Source organism: Panthera onca, chromosome C2, assembly GCF_046562875.1.
Source record: "Panthera onca isolate mPanOnc1 chromosome C2, mPanOnc1 haplotype 2, whole genome shotgun sequence".
Taxonomy (NCBI): Eukaryota; Metazoa; Chordata; class Mammalia; order Carnivora; family Felidae; genus Panthera; species Panthera onca.
The window spans coordinates 61,719,609-61,745,235 of record NC_138347.1 but is presented as its reverse complement, the minus strand read 5'-3'; the positions used below and the strand labels follow the sequence as shown (position 1 = coordinate 61,745,235).

Sequence of the window (25,627 nt, the reverse complement as noted above, 5' to 3'; positions counted from 1 at the left end):
AGAGTATTATCTTCATGTTACTGTCTCAGAAGTTAAGTCTCAGAGAGGATAGGTGAGTTGTCTGATGATTAGAACTCATCCATATGGTTTCAAAGCTCAATTTCCCGCATCCCCCACCCCACAATTCATGACACTGAGCAAAAAATGTCCTTAGAAAGACTTTGTTACAGAATATTTGAAAACAGAATTATCCTGGACATTTAGGACTTACGGTTGTTGTAGGTATTTCGTGAGACTTTGTAAGCAACTACACTGGAGAAACACAGTGTCTCAATTTCCAACTTCCATGAGGGGCAGTCATGATAGATGTGTGGAATTCTTATGGGATAGAATGCAGGCATGAGGGACACCCCTGGGCAGCATGATGCCTGGGGATCATTACATGCTTACTGAGACAGAGGCAGAAATGAAAAACTTTGTTGTCTTACCAGTAAAAGAAGTAAGGACTGTGATGCCCGTCACCACATTATAACTTGGGTGAGGTAATGGGAAGCAAAAACTTAGGTCTTCTGACTTCTAAATCTCTGTTTTCCCACTGGACTGGTCCTTCCTACATCTGGAGATGTAGGTCAGACATGTTCAGGGCCACTATAAAAGAGTAGGATATTGGCCCTTTTATGTTCCTTTATATTGATCTTTCAAGCCATAATTGAGGAACAGGTATCTCAGTTTACTGAGACTTAACTGCACAAATTCTTTTTTTTTTTTTTTCCAATATATGAAATTTATTGTCAAATTGGTTTCCATACAACACCCAGTGCTCATCCCAAAAGGTGCCCTCCTCAATACCCATCCCCCACCCTCCCCTCCCTCCCACCCCCCATCAACCCTCAGTTTGTTCTCAGTTTTTTTTTTTTTTTTTAAATTTTTTCCCAACGTTTTTTATTTATTTTTGGGACAGAGAGAGACAGAGCATGAACGGGGGAGGGGCAGAGAGAGAGGGAGACACAGAATCGGAAATAGGCTCCAGGCTCCGAGCCATCAGCCCAGAGCCTGACGCGGGGCTCGAACTCACGGACCGCGAGATCGTGACCTGGCTGAAGTCGGACGCTTAACCGACTGCGCCACCCAGGCGCCCCTGTTCTCAGTTTTTAACAGTCTCTTATGCTTTGGCTCTCTCCCACTCTAACCTCTTTTTTTTTTTTTTTTCCTTCCCCTCCCCCATGGGTTTCTGTTAAGTTTCTCAGGATCCACATAAGAGTGAAACCATATGGTATCTGTCTTTCTCTGTATGGCTTATTTCACTTAGCATCACACTCTCCAGTTCCATCCACGTTGCTACAAAAGGCCATATTTCATTCTTTCTCATTGCCACGTAGTATTCCATTGTGTATATAAACCACAATTTCTTTATCCATTCATCAGTTGATGGACATTTAGGCTCTTTCCATAATTTGGCTATTGTTGAGAGTGCTACTATAAACATTGGGGTACAAGTAACTGCACAAATTCTTGTAAAGAAACTCGATGGCTCCCAAATTTCCATTATCTAGCTTTATTTTTCTCTTTTATTTTCTAAATTATCCGTTTAAACATGCTTCCTTTCTGGAGCCCACAATGAACAAGTATCCCTTATATTTTTCAATAGCCATCCCAGGTCTCATCCTGAAACCTAATCCAAACACTTCTTCAAATACCATACTTACCCTTTGCTAATCACAATACCATTTGTAACTCATGTCACGCAATTTATTTTACTTGTATTATTATTCCCCAATTATTTTGCATCTGTGAATCTCAATGGCTTCATTGGGTTATAAAAGTTAGAACTGTGACTTGCCACTAAATATAAACTCCTTGAGGGCAGGGCCTACACCTTTATAAGCCCTTGTAACTCCTATAGCACTTGCACATGTACTAATTGCTTGTAAATATCAGCTAAATACATTACACTTTTTTCAAAGTCCTATATTATCTGGTACAGTGCTAGGCACATAGCAAAGTATCTAGGCAACTGGAGATCCCATACATACAGTGGCAAGGTCTAAATTATTCATAGCTGTGTCCCTAGCTCCTATATAGGGAGTGACCCATACAAAGTACTCAAAAAATACATCTTGAGTGAATGAATGAATGCTATGAATGTTCATTGCATGATTTCCCTGTATTCCTCTTTCATTGTTTCACATCTGTAAAGGAAATCACATAGATTAAAGCTTCTCAAATGCTAATAATGTGCATATGAATCACCTGGAGATCTTGTTCAAAACCAGGTTCTATTTCAGTAGATCTGGAGTGGGGCCTGATTCATTAAGTGTGGGTAGGGCATCTCTCACTGAATCCCAGGGGATGCCCAGGTGGTCTACAGATCACATCTTCACTAGCAAGGATCTAGATAGGCCCACAAAAGATGCAGAGCTTCCATGTCTGAATTAAACCTTATGAATGTACATCAGTATACATGTCTTTCATAAAATGTGTTTAAAGAACCTTATTTGCCAGCCTTTTGGGAAAGAATTCCTGGGGCATTAAATCTGTATGTACCAAGACGAATACTATAAAGCTACTAAAACAACATTATCAATACTCAGTCATCAGATCTGCTACATAAGTATTGATCAAATCTGGTTCTGCTTCAGTATTAAGCCTGATGAGACAGTCCACCATTTAAAGATCAAACTAATGGTGTTGCTGTAAAGTTTTTGTCTGTGACAAAGAGGCAATGATATTAATGTCAGGAGGAACTATTCAGGAGGGTTGCCAATGGGAATGAAGATTTCTGGCTATTGAAAAGGATTGAAAAAATAACCAAACCCTTCAGTGATGTGTGAGAGATCGGCTCATTATTCAGTCTTGAATTTGTCTTCATACTAATGCCAAAAACGTCAGATTAACTCAATTGAGTTAAAGTCTTGGGACCAAGGAAAAGTTGAATGTAATGTGTGGTTATAATCATGCTATAGAGTAAATAAATTTGAAAAATATCTCATTTCCCCTATGTTTTGTTTCATGTGCAAAGGTCTATAACCCACCATATCCAGCATTTACAGAAGTAGATTTATTATCTGTCATCTGATCACCTCTTATGTCTTCTCAGAAAATAATCTTTTGCAATTAGGGTCACTGTCTATACCTTAAATATTTTAAAATGCTAATTGGCAAGCTCCGTGCTATGCAAACTGTGGGTAAGGTAGATAATAATAGGTTTTACTGATTATTAAGCAGTATTGTGCTATAGTTAAAAGTCTAAGGGCTCAATTCTGTCGTGAAAGGAACTGATTTTTCATTTGTTGTTACTGCAGTAGATGCCATAGTAATCATCATTATTGCAGTTATTCTGTAGAGAGGCATCCATTGTAGAAGCCCTGAGTTCATTTTCAGAATGCATAATCAAATTTACTCTACCCATTTGCACATACCACAGAGCATTTTGTATTTATTCAGGTAATGCTTTGATACTGAGCCTCATGCATGCAACTTTACACTGTGTCCAAGATGCAGATACACCATGACTATGTCTGAAAGAGCTTAGTGGGTACTTGAGTAGAATAGACTTTAGGAGATGATATAAATTAGATAGGTCAGCCCCATTTTCCTGATCCTGGCCCTACCCTTCTTTCTGGTCTTGATCTTCCCCAAATTCACTCTCCTGTTAATGAGTCTTGAGATTTGGGTGAAAAGTAATAGAAAAGAAGAGGCAAAGGAGAGCATTGGAATGTTAGGGAAGATGGTGCCAAGAGGGAATTTTTGTTTGTTTGTTTGTTTAAGAAAGAGGTAGAGAAGTAAGGGTTAAAGAGAGGACCATCTTGTCCCTGGAGAAGCAGAGTAGGGGAATGAAAAGGATCTGGATAAGGAGAAGAAATAAAGCCTGTTTTAGTGTGCCTCAAAAGTTTCAAGACAGATGTAGACTTACAAGAAAAACAAAACAGAATGGCAGCTTTCATTCTCTCCCACCCACTTTAACCTCCAAAATAAGTTTTTTGGAGATTTTAGTTCTTGGATTACTGTCATTATCCTCTGTACTATTCCTGTCATAATCCTTGACAATTTTAACGTCCACATATACAATCCTAATTCCCTCGTCCTAGTTCCTTGGTTGACATCCTCTCATTTCCCTCTCAGACCCCATCACTATCACTTATTGTCTTGAGAACCCTGACTACAACCATACTTGGCCATCATGGGATCCTGTCACCTTTTCACTGTCTTTAACCCCTCTGGAGCCCATACTTGCCTCCTCACACAGCTTAAAGTCCACAGTCCATCATTAGAATACATACACTCACATGTATTCTGAACTCATTTGCTCCTCTCTTTCTTTGTCACAACAACGACTTAATACAATTGTATGCTCATTAATTCTAACACTCCATCTCCTGCTTCTCTGCACTCCTGTAGTTGAACATGACTGGAGAAAAACGTGATGCTTGATCACTGCCCTCAAACAAGTCTGTCAAGCTGCCCTATTTCTCTGCTTTATTCACTCTTGCACTCTCCAAAATGGTTGTTTCATACCTTTTCCTAAAACCTCTACCACCTTCTCCCATACCCTCAGCCTCATCTCATGACATTGCTTCCTGTTCACTGAAAAAACAGAAGTAATCAGAAGAGAACTTCCACGAGCTTCCACCACCATGTTAACCAACGACTAAAACTTATGTCCATAAACTCTGCTGTTCTTTTTGTTACCATGGTCTGTGTTCCTAAGGTTAACCTTCCGGTTGTACATTAAAATAACCTCTATTATTTTTCTCTCTACTGAAGGATCAAATTTTCTTTTGCTATTAGGTTATTCCTATCAGCTTACAAAAATGATGTTATTCCTCTCATCTTAAAAATAAAACAAAAACATGTCTCATGGCCTCACTTCCTTTTCTGGCTATCTTCTTTTAAAATTCAGTCCAGGCAGATTTTGCCCTACCTTTGCACAGAGGTGCAAGCCACTCTTGTCAAGGTTGTTAGTGACTTCCAAGATATTTGACCTCCTGCTCAAAACTTTTTTTTTTTTCCAAGAACAACACATTTTCCTGGCTTTCTTCTAATCTTACTGGCCACATATCCTCTATTTCCTTTTGCTAATTTCATCTCATATCACCAAACTGTTAAACTTTGAGAGCTCTAGGATCAGGTTTGGACCTCTTCACTTTTGCATATACACTGATTCTCCTGTTGGTAATTTCGTCTAGTCTCCTGGCTTTAAATATTACCTATGTATTGATCTGTCCAAAGTTCTCTCTCCAACCTGGACCTCTCTGAAATCCAGACTCATATGGCTAATTGCCTACTCAGTTATGTCCACTTCTATGTCTACCAGGCATTTCAAACTTCACATGCTCAAATCTCAAACCCTGGTCATTTTCCCCAAACTTAAGTGACCACAGATTTCTCCCTCTGAATAAATGACAACACTATCCTTCTATCTGGTCAGATTCAAATCCTTGGAGGCATCATGACTCCTTTTTACTCCACAACTAATCCATCAGCAAATCCTCTTGGCTCTACCTTTGAAATATACTCAGAATCTGACCATTTCTTGCCACTTCCCACTCTGGTTTATACCCCATTGATTTCATTTGGATTACTGCAATAGTCTCTCTTAACTCTGACCTCCCTGCTTCAGCTCTTTACCAGGTATGGTCTATTCTAAAAAATATGTCAGATCATGTCATTCTGCTCACAATCCTCCAATTGCTTCTTATCTCATTTCAAATAAAGGAAAATGTCTTTATGATGGCTCCGTGACCCTTTGGTACCTCTTTGGTGTTTTTTCTTACTGTATTCCCATTGTTTCACTTGACTAATCCTTGAACATTCTGGTCACATCCCACTTTAGGGCATTTGCACTGTTCTTCTGTCTGGAATAGTCTTCTCTCTGGATATCAACATGGTTTACTTCTTTACCTCCTTTTGCTTTTATCTCCCTGATACTTTCTTATGTTTTCCCTGATGCAAACTCCAACATTCCATTCCCCTAGTCTGCTTCATTTTTTTTTTCATAATACTTATCATTATCTGATACTATTATTAGTTGTTATGTTTATAATATGCCCACTAAGATGTAAGTTCCATGACAGCTTGAGCTTTTTTGCTGTTTGTTCACTATTGCATGTCCAGGGCTAACATTCTCAATCCCTATATGTGCTTATTGAATGAGTGAATGAATCAATGAATGACATTCAATTCTAGTGGTTTGTTTTTGTTTTTGTGTTTTTGTGAGTAGCATATAGTATTAGGAAAATCTCAATCCCAGATTTTTTTTCAAGAAGATCCTGAGGTTATTAATCTAACACAATGCTAAACATTCCTAATTAGATGTGGGAATATCCATGGTTATCCAGATGTTTTAATTACTCACAATGTACCCAAGTAATCAACCGTTTCTAATCCCTTCCTTTAGTGAAGAGAATGGTTTTTGGATAATTAGATTCCAAGGTACCAAGTCTGTGTCACTATTCCAATACTCAGGCTGATTAACTCAGAATATATATATATATATATATATATATATATATATATATATATATATATTTTTTTTTAAATTTATAAATAGAAACCAGTGCAAAATGGGATCCAATAAGAAAATTCACTTTCAGTCAACTATACAGGAATCAATCAATTTTATATCAGCAGTCACTAAAAGCAAAAATACATTCATTCTTTAGGGACAAGAGATACCTACATGCTCAACTTCTTTTTGAATCTCACTTTATTATATGTAATTTTTGGAATAAAATATTCACATTGCATTTTATGTGAAAATAATACATGGATAATTTAGGAGTACCTAACATGTTCCCTGGAATTTAGCAGGTAATTTTTCCTCCTTCCTTGAGTATTTTTATTTTTCCAATAATCCCAATGCCATTTGTAGAGAAAAGTTGTGTTTCCTATTGAAGGAGTTTCAGATAGTAACTGTCGGGGGTGGGGGGGGTGCAGATTTTGGATGGTGGTTTTTTTAGCAAGAGCTTTCTTTTTGCTTCTACACCTGTAATTCCATTTTCTACTTAGTAGCAAAAGTAATGGTAAAAAATAAGTGAGATTATCAGTTTTACTTAAAACAATTCAATGAATTCCAACTCTACCTAGAATAAAATGTAGATTCTTTTTCAGGACTTCAAGATCCTGCATCATCTAGTTACTATGTTTTTCTCCAAACTAAGCCCACACCACTCTTTCCTGTATTCATTTTCATCTAGTCACAAAGGTCAGCAGGATTTCCCTACCTCAGGACCTTAGCTCATTCTCTTCACCTGGCATGCTCTTCTTCTGAAGATTCCCCCAAGGCTTATTTCTTTTCATCATTCTAGCTTTTGTCAGCTATCAGTTCCTCAGAGAGTCCATCCTGCCTGTCCTATGGAGTAGTAGGTCTCCTAAATTCTTATTCTCATCTTGTTTTTTTCATTCATGAAAATTGTCACAACTGTATAGTTATTTTTATTTGTTTGCTTCTTTACTTGCTTTTTGTCTGTCTTCTCCACTGGGTTACAATCTCCACGAAGGTAGAAACCATGTCCTTGTTATGTCTTCTTATGTATTTTATTGTGACGAGATGTAGAGGTAGAGTCATTCACATGTTAATACTAGTTGAAGGCTCAGAGTCAATGAGATCGCAAAAAAAAACCCATGTGGATCAAGAAGAGGACTGTGAATAAACCCCTGTAGAAGTAGAACCCTAATATTTAAGGAGCAGACAGCAGAGAAAGGAACTGCTAAAGTGATCAGTGATCAGTGACTTAAGAGCAAGAACTGCTAGAAAAGCAGGGGACAGGTAGACATGCCATGTGCTCTGTTAGATCCCAGCAGCAGGCACAATGCCTAGCGTTTAGTAGGCACTCAAAAACTATACCTCCGTCTGTTGGATGCAAGATGAAAGAAGAACAGGTTCAACAATACTAAATGTTCTGAGAAAATCAGGCAAGATAAGGTTTTAGTAATTACCTGGTTACTGGCCACCTTAAGAGGAACATTCACTTTCTAACATATTATATAATTGATTTGCTTAATATATTATTGTTTTCCTCCCCTGCTAAAAGGTACACTCCATGAGGTCAGGAAATCTTTGTTTACTCACTGATATATTCCAAGCTCCCAGAACAATTCCTGAACAAAGTCAAGAAGGTATTAGAAATGTTTAAAGCCTTGGTTTACATACAGAAAAGAATTGTATTTCAGAATGCTTAATTCGTTAGTGAGCACAAACAATAAGAGTATTCCCATATTATCAAATCAGCTGTTGTTTTACTAGTGAATCAGTTGGACACTAAGTGGTTCTAAGACTCGCGCTCAGTCATCCTCACAGATTTACTGTGTGATCTGGAGATAGGTTTAAATGTCAGCAACAATTATTTATTGTTCAATCTGCTCAGTGGTAGTCAGTCCTTTAAATCTCTTATGCAACAACAATAGCAAAGACCAGAGGGCCTGATTTTGTCTTTATCACCCCGGCACATATCCCTTCCTGCTCACTGAAGCTATTTCAAAGAACATGTCACACCCTGAGAAATTCATTAAAGTCCCAGAGAGTCTAAACTTTTCTGCAGATCAAGGGCTCACCACCCGAGAGAAATCTACAAACACCTTTTCTAATCAATGGGACTATTTCTGTAACTGGCAGATTATTGAAAAATGTAATTTACTCATCTTTTATAAATTAGACTATTTCTCCAAAGGCTTTTTTTTTTTCATTCATTTTTCACAAGCTTTCCTAAGAAACAGATCTGTTTTTATTTCCTGAATTCATTAGGGAAATACAAAATTGGTTTTTTCTTGGTTTTGATGGTTGACCCTTTTGTAGTTCTTCTGAATATATTTTTCACTTGGTCTCCTTATTGAATCTAAAATTGAAAAGCATTTTAAATTGTCTCATGTTTTGATATTTTTTGATATTGTGGACATTGCTCTATACCAAGTGGACTGTGGTGGTTTGGGGTAGTAAAGCAGAGAGAAGATAATTAGATGGTGTGAAGAAATGTTGGGTGAAATGATGAGGAGAGAATGTATGAGATTTAGGGAACATTTTGGAGGCAGAAATAACTGCCTGTGCGGGTGTTTGTTGATGGAGGCTGAAAATTTTAAAACTAAGAATTTACACATCTGATTTTTTTTTTTATAACAGGTGTGTGCCATATATTTAGATGTCAAAAAACTATCACTACAAGTGGCACAAGAGCCAAAGTATTCAGTATCAGAACATCAATTCATCAAGACTGCCAAATGGAGGAGGCATATGTTCTGAGTACTCACCACTGATTGGTCAGCTGCTGTTTCCATGGCAATCCATGTACAGCTCAGACATTTTTCCTCTCCTATTCTACATTACCTCTATTACATAGCAAAGAATGCTAAGATTAGTAAACAGGCATATTTGGTAAATGTAATGTGGTATTGCAGTCACTAAAATTGTGGCTGATTATTCTAATTTTAGAATAGTTGCCGTCCATGGCATACCCCCAAACTGTGGCAAAGCAGCAAGAAACCTTGTATTTTGTCTTGTACTTGAGAAAAATGCCCTTTGTTAAAACAGTTTCTTGAACACACCACACAGGTTTAGGAAAACAGTGATGTGTGCCTTAAGCTGGAAAGGGTGAATTAACTAGGATTTTAAGAATTTCAAAGATATTTAGATAGATAGATAGAGATCTCTATCTATTGTCTATGTATTTATATTTGAATTTTACATGTAGAGTGAACACATTTATCTTAGGTGTGTCTGGCATCTGAACATTATTTTAGACTAAACTAGTCCATTATACTGTAAATGTGAACCATAACAAACAGATGAATACATAAATAAATAAATAAATAATCACTACTCCTCAGAAACTGCAACCAGGAAGATAGTTTTTCTCTTAGATAGCATACTGCTAGTGGTCCCTTCTCTAAATGCAACCAAAATTTGTGTGTCCTCATTCTACTCAATTTGTTGCTGTGATGGAATTAACCATCTGCTCTCCATTTCCTCTACTTTAAAAAAAAAATAATGTTTATTCACTTTTGAGAGAGAGAGAGAGAGCGAGAGACAGAGAGAGAGCAGGGGAGGGGCAGACCAGGATTCAAAGCAGGCTCCAGGCTCTGAGATGTCAGCACTGAGCCAGACGCAGGGCTCAAACTCATAAACTGTGAGATCATGACCTGAGCCAAAGTTGGACACTTAACCCACTGAGCCACCCAGGCACCCATTCCCTCTACCTTTGATAACAATGCCTGGTCTTGGGGCAGTTATTCCATGCCCGCTCTGAGGCCATACGCTCTGGTGGAGTAAACTCCATTCTCAGCTCTGGGGTTGGGTGGGATGTGAACCTAAGTCTGGCTCCACATCCCTCTGGTGATTGGATCAAGGATGAGGATGGGGCCAAGGCCATACCAGGAGTCAGGTCCAAGCAGAGTTAATTCTGAAATTTTTGCTGAGCAACCAGAGAAGAGGCAAGCTTCACCCTGTGGACTCTATCTGGGAGCATGTGAATCTGAAACAGCTACAGAGACACAGAAAGAGCACCTGCTTGGGAATGAGGCCACACAGAAGAAGGCAGAGCGAGTGATAGAGGGAGTTGTAAGGCAGGAATCATAATAGGACTTTGCTTATTGAATGCTGTGAGAGTTAAATGAATTTGTAATATAAGGGACTTAAACAGTGCCTGACATATTGGCAGCACTCCATAGATGTTAGCTTTGTTATCATTCACATTGTTTGAATCCTCTTTTAAAGTTAGTTTTAGTTAGTTTTCTGTCACTGTAACTGAAAAAGTTCCTCTCTATAAATATATATTTATACTTATATAAATATATATATAAACCACATATTATATATAAACACACACAAATATATTCCTAATCTCTGTCTTTCTATGTACAGATATATGTATAAAAAATCTCAAAAATAGTATACATTAATCTGAAATTCCTATTCTTTACCTAGTTACTCTGCTTATCGGCATATGTATTTGAAATGTGAACGAAGGCTATGCACACATATAATCATTGCAGCATTATTTATAATTAGCAAAAAAAAAAAAAAATCTGGGGCAACTGGGTGGCTCAGTCGGTTGAGCGTCTGACTTTGGCTCAGGCCATGGTCTCACAGCTTATGAGTTCGAGCCCCGCGTTGGTCTCTGTGCTGACAGCTCAGAGCCTGGAACCTTCTTCGGATTATGTGTCTCCCTCTCTCTCTGCCCCTAACCCACTCGCATTCTGTCTCTGTCTCTCTCAAAAATAAATAAACATTAAAAAAAATTAAAAAATAGAAAAAAAGTCAAACATCTGATTTGTCAAGAAAAACAAGAAAGTTTAAGTATCTTAATGGCAATTATATGGCCATATATTATGCTGTCATTAAAATGATACTCATTAAGCATTTTTAATGTATTGGCTTGTGATGTTATGTTTAATGAAAAGAATAACAGAATATATAGCATGTATTTATAGTATATGTATATACAATGTGATCTCAAGTACATTAAATAATTATATAAAAAGAAGACTGGAAAGAAAGACACTAAGATATTAGTAGCCGTTTTTTCTGAGTCTTGGTACTATGACTGACTTGAATTTTTCTTTCACTTTTCTAGATTTTATAAAGTATCTAAAATAAGCAGTTAGTATTTCAAGTATTATTTTTCATTATCTGTACATTCATAGAATGTTATACATTCTAAACAGCAGATCTGATATTACCTTAACCATATAGTTAGAAAAGTGATTTACAAAAATGGAGAAATATAAGAATCTTAGGAATGTTCTCTAGTTCCATCATTTTTATAGATTTTGTAGGAAGTTAAGGCTGAGAAGTTGTAACTTACTCAACATTTGACAGTATTTGGCAGATATTTTAAGACTCACAGACATGGATGTGAATCATATTTCAGTGTTTTTTTTCATTTCTATTATAACACATTTTTTCTATACGCAGCAGAGTGGACTTGCAGATCTAAATTTGCATCTGGTTTCCATAGTAACTGCTTTTCAGCTTTTAACATTAGGCACCACCTGTTGTTCTGTGGACACACCACCAAATAACATCACAGATCATAGAAGGGAAAAAGGGTGCATACCTGTCTTCAAATAGCACTTCCCTAATGTGCTATTTCTCACCGATATTTAGCTGCATACTAGCCTATACCTAAGATAATCTCCTTGCCATCTCTGCACAAACAGCGGCTGTAATTCCTGAATTTAAAAATATTAAGTCCATACTTTCACACACTGTTATGGCAATATGAAGCTCACAGCCAGGCATAATAGGACATTAGATGTAGATCTATAGAGCTATGCAGTCTATTTCATGTGATATGTGAAGATTCTGAAAATTACACCATAGTTAAGACTCTCACACAAATTGTTTTTTTTTTCTACATTTGCACAAGAACACACACATAGAGTCACACTTCTAAATATATCAAGTTATTTTAGAAATTGTGCAAACCCTTTTTCTCTGATTCATTTTTAGGCTTTCTTATTTGCAAGCAAACCAGCTGTTGGGGAAGACATAGGGATTTTCCTTAATTAAAATGATTTCTCATAGCTCTGATTTAAAGACCCTAAATTACGATAGCAAGAGTCTCTCTCCCTGGCAAGATTTCCTTTGGAAAGGGCAAAAGCATTTTCAGAAAGTAGCTTACTTAGGTTTTATCAACCCTTGGATAGTGATTAAGCCCTTAAGGTAAGTAAGAAAAGACTCATATGTGTTTTGAAAAAAAAAATATAAGCAGCTGCTCAAAATGGTGGAGAACATATACTGTGAGAGAATGTGGCTCAGGCTAAAACAATTCATTGAAACAGAAGCATTTCATTTAGTCAGATGACTGAATGTATTATTTATTCATCTCTGCTGCTCAACCTCTAGTGTTTCCTATCGGGGAATAGCGTTAGTTTTAAATGTTAGGAGGCCTACTTAGAACCCTAGCCCCACATGCGTTAGCCATGTGGGCTGAGTTCAGGTCTTTCTGCAAAGAGGTAATAACACCCATCTCACATGGCAGAGTGATGAAGAAATGTAGTAAAGCAGATATCACTTTAAAAAAATTATTTATTTATTTTTGAGAGAGAGGGAGAGAGAGAGAGAGAGAGAGAGAGTTAGAACTTGAGCAGGGGAGGGGCAGAGAAAGAGAGGGGAACTGAGGATCTGAAGCAGCCCCACACTGACAGCAGGGAGCCCGACATGGGCTCCAATTCACCAACCGTGAAGTCATGACCTGAGGTTGGATGTTTAGCGAACTGAGCCAGCCAGGCTCCCCAAAGCAGATGTTACTAAGCATGATACTTAGTAGGCACTCACAAGTTTTGTTTCCCTGATCTTTCTCTACTTCTAAGGTTTTCCTGGATCCTCAGTTGGAGGTTAGAGAGGTCACCTCCTGGGGGCACTCAGAAGCCCAATGTTGCTCCCTCCCACTCAGCTGCCACTGAGCTTGTCCTTAGTTCGTCTTCCTTACTAAGCATAGGCGTAGCTGCAACAGCAGCAGGAGTGACCCTAAGGCGTCAGAGAAATGAAAAGCATCTCTCCTCACCAGCATTTATCACTTGCTGGTCCCCAACAGAATATGACTTCCAGATCCCTGAAAAGAAGCAATCAAAATAGGATTAAAGGAGATGGTATTTGCAAAGTGCTTAGCATGGTGCCCAGCACACAGTAAATGCTCAGTAAATGTTAGCCATTCCCATAAATTATTTTTGGAATGAATGGCTAAGCAGATCAGTCAGGGCTCCACTGGATGTTAAGCTGAACAGTTTAAGTGAACTGATAATGATGGTGGCTATGAACATGAAACCAATTTCTGTTTAAATGGGGGTCTGTGGAGATGAAATTTCAGATGAAACATGAAGGGTAGGATATCTCGCTTCTCCCAAGACAGAGTAGTAGGTTAGATCAAGTTGAGATATAAACCATAATACAGACGTTAATTTCACTCTTAGCTGAAGTCAGCACAGAATGACTCCCCCAAATCTTTCACCTTGGATTTTAGAAATATTATTCTGGGACATAATAATCTCTAATGCGAACAAGAGTGAGAGAGAGAAGGTTCTGAACTTTTCATGATAGCTTCAAACTCTGTCAACTTTAGCATTAAAATAGGAAAAGAAATAGATCAAAAAGAAAATGTTATATTGCTGGTCTAAAAGCTACAAGATGAAAGTTGCTCATTCCACCCCCAAATCCTCCCACTGTAGTCTGAAGGAATATTGGTGATGAGTAAAATGTCTTGCTTAGAACAGTAACATTTCAGAGGTCAGAAACATCATAAAATTTATCCAGATTAAAGTTTATCCACAGACTCTTCACCTGAAGCCCGTGGGATAAATTTGGGATGGTGGTGGGGGAGTCTATGAACCCTCTGAAATTATATGCCAAATTTGTGTGTGTGTGTGTGTGTGTGTATGTGTGTGCGTGCACACATGCGTACGTGCATGCATACTTTCTGGAATGCTGGATAGCTGGAGGTGGAAATCAGGGCATTGTCCTGGATTTCTCCATAGATGAGGGTGATGTGGCTGAGCCGATGCCATGGGACTTAAGAATAAGGAAGCAGCTCTTTGTAAACATTCCATGACTGGAAGTTCACAGACTGTCAGTATAAATTCATCAATGGTGAAACAAGCCATGAACATAAAGGGGAGCAGCAAAGCAGGCACCACCTTCTTGGATCAGGGAAGACCCCAATGTGCATGAGTAGTGTCATCAGCCCTTACTGTGCACCTAGGCCCAAGAAAAACTACACCAGATCAACCGCGGCTGCTCCTGCCCTGTGTGGCTCCTTGTTTCCCAAATACTTTGTATTTTTGGGTAAATAAATTAGAAATCCAGTCTAGCTTTGCAGAGGAGGTATGCATGTGTGTGGTCAGTTCCTGATAATCTGTAATACTGAAGTATACATGATTAGGAAGACATGATTTATGGCTTTTACCCGATTCCTTTTTTTTTTTAATTTTTTTAATGTTTATTTATTTTTGAGAGAGCAAGAGAGCAATGTGTGAGCCTGGGAGGGGCAGAGAGAGAAAGGGAGACACAGAATCCAAAGGAGGCTCCAGGTTCTGAGCTATCAGCACAGAGACCAATACAGGGCTTGAAACTACAAACCATGAGTTCATGACCTGATCTGAAGTTGGATGCTCAACCAACTGAGCCACCCAAATGCCCCAGCTTTTGCTAGATTCTTAAAGGGTCCTTGACTTAAATGGATTAACAAGCACCTAGCTAGATGAGTAAAATAATTTTACAGATAAGGGAAGTGAAGTCTTAGAGAAGTTAGGAGATTTGCCCCAGGACAACTGGCAGAACCATGACAAGGAAGCAGTTCTATCCAAGCCCAGATCACCAGTTCCACCATTAAACCCTTGTAGAAACTAAATACTTTAGGGTCTGTCTTGGTCAGTTCAGGCTGCTGTAACAGAATATCACTGGCTGGGTGGTTTAATTAAGAAACATTTCTTTCTCACAGTTCTTGGATGCTGGAAGCATGGGATCAGGGTGCCAGCATAGTCAGGCTCTTGGTGAAGTCCTTCTTCTTGGTTTATAGATGGCCATCTTTTCCATGTATTCTGACATGGAGAAGAGAAAGGAAAGATCTCTCTGGTACCTTTTCTCATAAGGGCACTAATCCCATTCATGACAGCTTCACCTTCATGACCTAATTGCCTCCCAAAGGTCCTCCCTCCTAATACCATCACCTTAGGGGTCAGGATTTCAATATATGAATTTTGGAGGGACATACACATTCAATCCATAACAGGAGCCTCAGGGATGATCAGGTGAGCTAATGTCAACATCACACCACCCTAAATCAGGAGCCAGAATTAATTCCATGGTTTGTATATCTTCTATCTCATAATCTTGGTTTTAGAGAGAACATAATAAACAAGGCCAATCAGATAACTAGACAACAGAATCCAGGCAATCAATGAATCATAGGCATAAAACTAACATTTGTTTCTGTCAACAAGATGCTTTCCCAGAAAAACCCTTGTTCCATACATCATGGAGATAGCAGCTAGCAGCAGCTTATGTATCTCCCTCTTAGTTGAACTGCATGTGGAATGGCCTTGGCAGTCAAAACTCTTCTGATGGATTTGTGCCCCCATCTCCAGCAACATTCTTATTTTTGTTTCTAATAAGATTGACCCATGAGACTGCTTCTGGGAATATTCCAGGGAAGACCACTTATCACACTGACAGAACTATTTCACTAAAGCAGCATCTCAACCTAGTGGTTCTTCCAGTCTCTCCTTCTCATTTCCTGTCTTTGGTCTTGGCCCCTTTATATCTGTTTTTCTTCCTCTGAACTCACCACCTCTTTCTGTTTGGGTCCATCTTTCATCCTTCCTTTGGTTGCCTATCTTCTTTCGCAGGTTGCTGGGTATTTAACTAGGGAACTAAATCACATAGTTTGATAAAGATGTTCTTGAGCTATTCATCAGCATGGCAACAGAAAGGGCTTTCTGGGATTTAAGAATATAAGACATGCGATTCTAAAGTGAGACAAATGGTCCATTTCATGCAATCTTCATGTCTTACAACATAACATCAAGATGTTTATAGAAACATATGATAGCTCTCTATGAAATCTAATTCTATAGGCAAAGTATTCTGAACGCTGTCAACTTTCCCTTAATGACCCATCCCATTAGTAGCAACATAAAATGTTTATGGAGTACATACCATATACCAGGCATTGTGTGAAGTTCTTTAAGTGCATTTTCTTATTAAATATCACAAGTGTCAGTATTATCCCCATTTTGTGGATGTGGAAGCAGGTTCAGAGAGTTTAAGTAGGTAGCAACGTGGTACAGCCAAATTCTAACCCAGGCTGGTCTGCCTTCATAGACAATTTTAGCTACTATGAATATGACACACATGCATTTAAAAACGTTTAAGACATACGTTATCAACAGTTCCAATTTTAACCACATTTTAGTGTTAACAAGCTCTATGTTGTTACTATCGAACACATTGTTTCTGTGTGCTTCTCACAAAAGATGTACTTTCTTTATTTCTTTCTTTTTTGAAAGACATACTTCCAAATTTAATATTGTAATATATATATATAGGTTAGCATTTGGTGAATGAATCCACATTCATTTCATCACACTAGGAGAACCCAAATAAAATCAGTAGGAGTCCCAAGAAAAAAAAAAGGGGGGGGGGGCGTGCTGAGGAAAAATTTCTCAAAGAAATAATATAAGAATGTTTTCTAGAACCAAAAGACATGAATCTCAAGCCCACTGAATCCCCAGCACAGTAACCGAAAGAAAGATATTCCTATCATGAAAATTCTAAACATTAAGAATAAAAGCAAGTTTCTCAAAATTTGCAGAGAGAAAAACTGGTCATATAGGAAAGAATAGCTTCAGACTTCTTAGCAGCCATCCACAAGAATCTGGAAGATAATGAAGACCTACCTTCAAAGTACTTCAAGTGTGAGTGTAACATGTTAAGTCTAGAATTCTTTACCCAAACTAGGCATTAAGTGTGAGAGGAGAACAAAAGCTTTCTTCACGAGGCTGATAGAGGCTGTACTACACCAAAATGGGACATAAAATCAAGAACGAGGAAGACATGGACCCCAGGAGATAGGAGATGCAAACGTGTAGAGCCAAAGTCTATCTCTAGAATAACTGGGAAGGGAAGGCACAGGATGATAGTTTAGTGGCACAGCAACAAACCTGATTGGAATATGAAGACAGGGGTCTCAATAATGAGCCATATTCACATAGTTACAGTAATAAAAACACTAAATACATATTTAACTAAAATAAAATTAAGAAATGTGCAGCACCTGAAAGATAAAGCAGAAGAACTTTATTGACAGAATAAAAGGAAGGCTTGAGTAAAGGAGAGGCATGGCCATGTATCTTGATAAGAATAAGAACATTAGATATTATAAATATGATAAATTCCCAAAATTAATTAAAAGGCAATTTTTTTAAGTTTATTTATTTTGAGAGAGGGAGGGAGGGAGAGAGAGAGAGAGAGAGCACACACTCATGCAAGCAAAGGGGGAAAGGGAAAGAGAGGGGGAAAGAGAAAATCCTAAGCAAGCTCCACGCTGTCAGCACAGAGCCTGACATGGGGCTTGATCTCAAGAACTGTGAGATCATGACCAGATCTGAGATCAAGAGTTGGCAGCTTAACTGACTGAGCCACCTGGGCACCCTGATACAAAAGCAATTTTTAAAAATGTAATCTGGATAGTTGTTCTAAAGTTCTAAAAAGTAAATATATGAAAATCGCAAATACATTTGGGGTGCATTTTCCCCCAGGTATAAAAATTTACCACAAAGTTCAGATCCAGGTCACAGATAGGACTTGAATGTCTGATAATTAAGGCCTTTGGAAGCAGTGGGGACATAGTAAATCAGCAAAGACCAAAAGGGTTTTTGCAACAAACTGCTAACAATGAATAAATAGCTTAATAGTAATGTGGGGAAACAGACACTCTTATACATTGGTGGTTGGAAGGCAAGGTGATGCAACTTGACAAAAATCTATCAAAATTCCATGTAATTATCACTTGACCTTTATTGCTAGAAAAGTTAATATGTACAGGAATATTTCTTGCAAGACTTTTTTATTATAGTAAAAGATTGAAAGCAGTATACATGGGATAGAAATTCATTTCCAAAATACATTAGGTGCAACAAGGTATAAAATAGTACATGTAGTATATATACTACATTTGTGTATAAAAAGGAGACAATGGTGAGTGTGTGTATGTGCATGCATGTATTTGGACCTGTACCCTAAATTATATATACATTTATATTTGCTAATCTCTTTATGAAGTATCCTTGGACACTGATAACATTAGATTCTTCAGAGAAGGGAATGGGTAGGTGGATAGCTGGGCAACAAGTGTGAGATAGGGATTTTCTTGAATACCCTTATGGTTCTTGAATTTTGAACCATGTAGCCATAATGTTTTAAATCAATAAAATATTTTAAATATTAAAATAAATTTGTATTTTTATACTTGGTTTTGGGACTGAGTTTGCTAATTCTTTAATATCTGAGCTAAATATTGCCAGTATCAAGCATTGCTTGACACAGCTAACAGACTGAATTAATAAGTCACCATTCCTGGCACTTTGGACATCATTCTGTTATAGCATTTATCAACATTGTATTATGGTTCCTTCTGTATATTTCTGTCTTGCTTACTATAGTGTGAGGACCTCTATGGAGTAGCGATAGACAGAGATTCATAGATTCATATATTCATTCACTCATTAACTAACTGCTAGACAAGGTGTTTATTCAACCTTGTATCTTCCGTGCATCGCCTGGCAACTGACATATAAGAATTCACTGCACCACTTTTGAGTGGATACATGAATAAACGAATAAGGCAAATTCAGCAATTCATCATAGGATGCAGGATGATATATCCTTAAATTGGTATTGTTCATAATCCTGAGGACTTCCATCTTTTCCTGACTCAAAAGTTAAACTGCAGTCATGTTGAATATACATTCAAAATCCTCTACAAGGAAACCTTTTAATTTACTTGCAGAAAGGTCAAACTTATGCATTCAAATACAAAGGAGGCTCTGAAGTTTCTTTAAATATTATTTTATTACTTTTTTCTCATATATTTGCATATTTGCAAATATCATAATTGTATCAGACAGAAGAGGCAGAAGAAAATAATATTTTAGTGCAATATGTTTCATAATTACAAGGCATAATACACCATTTGGGCAAAATATTGCCCACAATAGCCTTGGGAAGCAGGAGATTTTGATGGAGATAAGTAGATAAGAGCAGTGTGAACAAATGATTCCTACCAAGTCATACAACATGTCAGTAGCGCAAATGGATTTCACCCAAACAAATCTATGCTCTCAGGTCACTGTTTCATCTATTTCCTCTCTCATATTAAAAACAATATTGAGGCTGTGTGTGAAAAGGTCACAGATACATATTGATAAGCTCCCCCAAACAGCTCTGATAAGAGGGGATATGATATTAGAAGAAATGAATTGAGTCCCAGCTGGAGACTGCTTACTTATGTGTCAATGAATATTTTTCTTGAAAAACATGATTGCAGGTAGTTTTTAAAAAGAATTCCTAAGATCTATGAAAAGATTTGTCAAAACCTAGACTTTCTAAGGGAATCAAAGTATCTCACAAACCCCTTTGAATGCTTCTATATTAGTCACTGTATCTTACCGCATCGTAATGGATTTATACCTTCATTTCCCGCCTGCCTCCCCACCCCAGCCCCCTGTGAGTACTTCCTAAGAAGAAGCTGTATCATCATTTTTTGCTTTTAATCCCCAGGGTTTGGCCTAGTGCAAGGCATTTAATAGTACTTAATAAATATGCAGACTAAAGAATACAGTTCTTGTTCACAGTCAGTATGATATAGTAGAAAGTGGTTCTATTCTTGGCTCTGCCCTGGAGCAGCAGATTCAACTAACACATGTAATGATAAACCAAATTTCAGTTTATTCTTCTGAAAAATGAATGGGTCACTAGCTGACTTGTGATAACATTTTCAGTTGTAAAGTCCTATGATTTTATGTAAGTGTGAGGGAGGGAGGATGATGACAAAAAAGAAATATAAAATACAACAGTAAGCATGTATTAAACCATTACCATACACCTGGATCCATGCTAAGAGATGCCTTTACATTCACTTTCTCATTTAATCCTTGAAACAACCCTATGATGTAGAAGCTATTGCTATCTCAATTTCACACATGGAGAAACTGAGGTGCAGAGAGGTGAGTAACTCGGACAAGTTCACAGAGCTATTCTGACTATGCATTTCAAGTCTATCAAGCACACTCCTATCTGGACTCTACATAATTCCAGATGCAAAAAGATGTCTGTTGTTAACAACAGCCTGAAAATGGAGATGCAGCCCATAGCATATAGGTTCTAATGATAGATTAATAATATGATTTATGTCTTATGAAGAAATCTAATTTATGCAACTATATAATATCCTTCCCTTCCCTTTTTCCTGGACTTTGGAACGGCATAAATATTCAATCCTCCAGTTCTTTTTACCAGGTTCACTGCATGCTGAGGTATGAGTGACTTCTGGGTGGGCTTAGTCAATTATAAGTAGGTCTGCAATCAGGATGGATGAGTTCAATATAATCCCTTCCATTAATACACAACTTTCATTTAAAAATTACCAGGAGTGTTTGACACAAGACAGCATTCCTAAACTTTGTAACTAAACTTTACAAAGTCTTCGAAATCATCACAGCATTTATGGGTTCTTCCATTCCATCAATCTACTGCTATCAGGAGAACTATCTAACTTAGGTGCTCTAAAGGATACCAAGAAGGTCTTGGTCTCTGCCTTCATTAAACTTACTTCCTGCAATGGCCTGCACATGAGTATGCAATCGATACATGCATGTTGATTGAACAGGGAGATTATGTTATAAAATGGCAGTGCTAGAACTCAAATATTGATCCCTCTGTGGCTGAAGCTCAGACTCTTAGCAACCATACTATATCCAGCTTCCTGGATGACAGATTCCTTGATATCAAGGATCTGATTATATGTTTTATTGTAATGTCATATTGCCATATACAGAGCAGAACTCAGTAAGTGTCACTGATGATAGTATGGAATAAAAAGTCAAATTACATAGAGTTATTAAAGAGAAGATTACTTTATGTGATGCACTGAGAAGAGCACAGCATCATTTTGGTGGTATTCTTGCAAAGAAAGAATGATCTGAGGCTGGTAATGAGGAAACATCAGGAAGGTCCAGGCTGAGGGTCATTCTGAAGACCACTGGTATCCCAATAAACTTTCTGCAATGAAGAAAATGTCCTAATGTCATGCTGTCAATTTGTTAGCCATGAGTCACATGTGGTTATTGAACATTCGAAATGTGGCTAGTGTGACTGAAAATGGTATTATTAATTTTATTTTATATAAAGTAATTTTAATTTAAATAACCACATGTGGCTAGTGGCTATCTTATTAAACAGCTCAACCACAGATCCTCCGCTGTCTCCTGAGAACACGAAAGTTAGGGAAAGAAGGAAGAACTGTACACAGATTAGAGGAGACTAAAGAGACATGACAACTAAATGCAAGGAGTTCCTGGATGCCATCCTGGACCAGAAGAAAAAAAGAATCATCATTGGGACAGTTTGCAAAATTCAATAGGATTTGTGTTTTGGATAGAAGTATGATATCCTTGGATTTCCTGACGTAAAGGCTTGCACAGTGGTTGTATAGGCAAATATCCCTGATTTGGTAAGTTGGAGTGTTCAGAGGTAATGGGGAATATTGTTTTCAGCTTGTTCTTAACAAAAGACTAATGATAATGGAAGTATAATATATACTGTGTATATATGTAAATGTCTATGTAAGTGTATGTGCAAATACACACACGTGTTTATATGAAAACATATTTACAATGTACATGTATGCACATTTTTGACATACATACACAGATGGAAACAGCAGGAGGGTGGGAGGTAGAGAGACGGAGCAAACAGAGTGAAATGTTAACAGCGAGAAATCTGGGCAAGGGGAATATGCATGCTCTTTGGATTGTAATTCAAGTCTGAAATCATTTCATAAAAATTTAAAGGAGAATTAATATTAATAAAGGTCCTCTGGATGTTTACCTTCATTTGTTTTTAATCAACAACATTCATTCATTCATTCATTCAGCAAGCACTTATTGAGTATATAGTTTGTGTAAAGCACTTTAGGGGATACCCAAATGAATAAAACAGTTCTCTGCCCTTAGGGAATGTATAATCTATGAGAGGTGATAAAACATATTCATAGCCATTACACAAAACAGTGTGAAAAATATTAAAAGGGCAATAAGTATGATACGAATGCATATTGTACAAAGGGTGATTCTATATTAGGTAGAGAAAAAGCTTATTTGAAGGATTTTATCTGTCTCAAAGTATAGGAAAGGTTTTTAAGAGTGAAGATGGTGTAAGAGGTTATTCTTGTCACTGAAAATAGTATCTTTCTCTAAAGAAACTTGAGGAACCTAAGCCAAAAAGAGTGATAAGACTCAAATTCCTTCCATATCAATCAGCTTCATAGGTAGTCCTGTGTCCTCAGCTTGAATACTTCTAGGGACAGAGAAATCACTACCCTACCTGAGAAGCTCATTCCGTCAGCAGACAAATTTATCCCTAAGGAAAAACTTCCTTATTCTAAACCAGTCTTTTTGCATATCTCTCACCCAATCCTGTTGGTCCTACATCTTCCCTTCGGGGCTTAAAGAACAAGTCTGAACTGTGCTCTTCTTCTGCATGACAGCTCTCTGCATATTTTTAAATAGTTAAATCTTCTTTTCTCCAAACTAAATATCATAAATCCTCAATTGTTTTGAGTCTCCTCATGATCCCATCATAGTTCTCTGAACATGTAAAGACTTTTCTATGTCTTTCTTATAGTGTGATGAGCCTAAATGAGTTCAACATTCTTTATGTCATAGGAACCAGTATCAAGAATGGTGGGACCATTGGCTTCTGCTTTTAAGATAGGTATAGAGGTGCGTGGGTGGCTTGGTTGATTAAGTGTCCAACTTCTGCTCAGGTCATGATCTCTTGGCTTGTGTGTTCAAGCACCGCACCAGGCTCTGTGCTGACAACTCAGAGCCTGGAGCTTGCTTTGGATTCTGTGACTCCCTCTCTCTCTGCCCCTCCCCTGATCGTGCTGTCTGTCTCTCAAGTAAACATTAAAAAAAAAAAAGACAGGTATATGTTCACTAATGGGCCCTGAGATATATTTCCTTTGGGGAAAGGCCACAGCATGCTGCAGACTTACATAGGTAACTAAAAGCTCTCCTACTTGGACTATCTCCCATATTATTATTGGGTACTTTACTTTTTAGGACCCAGTGTGGACCTTACATTTTATCTCTATTATGTGAATTTTTTTTAGTGTTCAACAATCCTCTAGTTTGTGGAGATCCATTTGGGTCCCGACTTGACATCCGAAATGTTTTATATCCCTCCCGGCTTTATGTCATTTTTAATTGCAATGAGATTAATTGCTATGTGGTTACTATTAAAATTTAATTGTAATAATTACTGTAAAAATAAATTAGAAAGTGATTTATGTTAAGAGATAAATCATGAAAGATATTAAAATGCAGAATTATGAAAATGAATGAAAAGATATGGGTGTGTATGATGAGAAATAGAGACAGAAAGAGAACACATTGAAGACAGAATCATAAACTAAGCAACTGGTAAAAGACAAGGAAGAGGAATTCTCCCCATGTATCAACAGTGATTACTCAGAGAGAGGCACAGGCAGAGTTGCACCTGAATTATAAGGCATTTAATAATGAGAGTTATTTTACACTGATTCCACCTGATAAGATACTGGGACATGCCATCCAAAATTGTTGTGCCCGAGCTATTGTAAGTAAGGCCTTACATCTGCTGCCTAAATAGTTCAATAATTCTTCTGCCACGTAAAGAGAGAATCCATCTATGGCAGACAATACTCTCTACATCTGGTCCAGGCCTTACCATCTTGCCACCCTTCTCTGCCTGGAGAAATCGAATGTATATACACTAGACTCCAAGTGTAAAAAGTGACTTGTGGTTCCCAGAACAGATCAAACTCTGCTTGCCCCCACACCTCGGCACTTACTGGCACCCTTCCTTGTTTTCCTTCGCTTGATAAAACCTTGGCTCTAGGCTTAGTTTAGTCGCCATTTATTTTCAAAATACCTATGCTGCCTCCCCTCAGTCTTCATTTATTTGCCATGTCTATCTATTTCGCACATATGTCTGATGGAGGATTTCTTTTATTAAATCATAATTTTCTCTTTGTCCTTCTTTAACAGCCCCTGCAGGATGGTTCACAGAATATCTGGCATGTAGCAGATACTCTGTTGATGTGTACTAAATGACTGAGGAGGAAGACCAGAGTATCAGCCTAGAATCAGGTTACTAGATTAGTTAGGAGTCTCGGTTGCCAGTATGAGACACCAACTCAAGTTAGTTTAACCATAATAAAGTGGGAAGGAGAGGTAGAGAAGTGTCTCTCAGAGAATCCAGTAAAGGAAGGGAGCCAGACTCCGAGAAGGCCTGAAACTGGGAACTGACAAAGCATTAGGGTATTTTCTCTCTCTCGTGTTCTTGCTTTTTTCAGATTATCGACTTTGATCTTCTGTCTGGCTGCAGAATAGCTTTCTGCATTCCTGTAACAGCTCCTGCCACTTGCAACTGGGAGTTCCATCTGCATGTCATGACTGCTCACAGTCTCTCTGTTCCACTTCAAACATCTGGGGAGGAAATTGGATGGATCCAGGTTGTAGTGGGTATCTCACTCATTATCCAGCCGGACAAGATCAGGAGGAAGGGGGCAGCACTGCACAAATATGGCTGCTGGTGAGTAGTCCACGCCTGTGTGCTGAGATAGGTGATGGCATTCTCAGAGAAGGGAGAGTGTACCCCAAACATAGGCCATCAAGTCTGCCAAAGGAGGTAGTGAATTGCTGCAAGTAGGGGAGCTTTGGTTAATAAGCTTGGATTCTATAAAAAAAAAAAAAAATTCTTTGAGGTTTTTATGTCAAAATAGCAAAAAGTCAAAAAGTTGACTTTTTTTTTTCCTTTTTTAACCATGGTTAGTCTAGGGCTAACCTCTCTCAAGCATCCACTAACCCAGGTTATTATGAATGATATTTGGAGATGTCTAGAGTACAAAGGTGTGTGCAAGTGGGAGGAACATCCTGG

General features: G+C 37.9%; 1 protein-coding gene and 1 long non-coding RNA gene across 3 annotated transcripts in view; one reads left to right on the top strand and one right to left on the bottom strand.

Moving 5' to 3' along the window:
- Positions 1–25,627, bottom strand: part of LOC132684177 (uncharacterized) — a 406,296-nt gene that overhangs the window by 30,702 nt on the left and 349,967 nt on the right. Inside the window, exon 4 of one of the 2 annotated variants that reach the window (XR_009612599.2) lies at positions 21,566–21,706. The exons of the other annotated variant lie outside the window; for it this stretch is intronic. This is a non-coding gene — a long non-coding RNA (uncharacterized LOC132684177). Of the gene's footprint in view, positions 1–21,565; positions 21,707–25,627 lie in introns of those variants that run through there. 2 annotated transcript variants of the gene reach the window in all.
- Positions 25,050–25,627, top strand: part of LOC132684179 (uncharacterized) — a 46,299-nt gene continuing 45,721 nt past the window's right edge. The window contains exon 1 of the mRNA XM_081796547.1: positions 25,050–25,282. Coding sequence (XP_081652673.1) covers positions 25,193–25,282 — 90 coding nt within the window. The 5' untranslated portion in view covers positions 25,050–25,192. The remainder of the gene's footprint in view (positions 25,283–25,627) is intronic.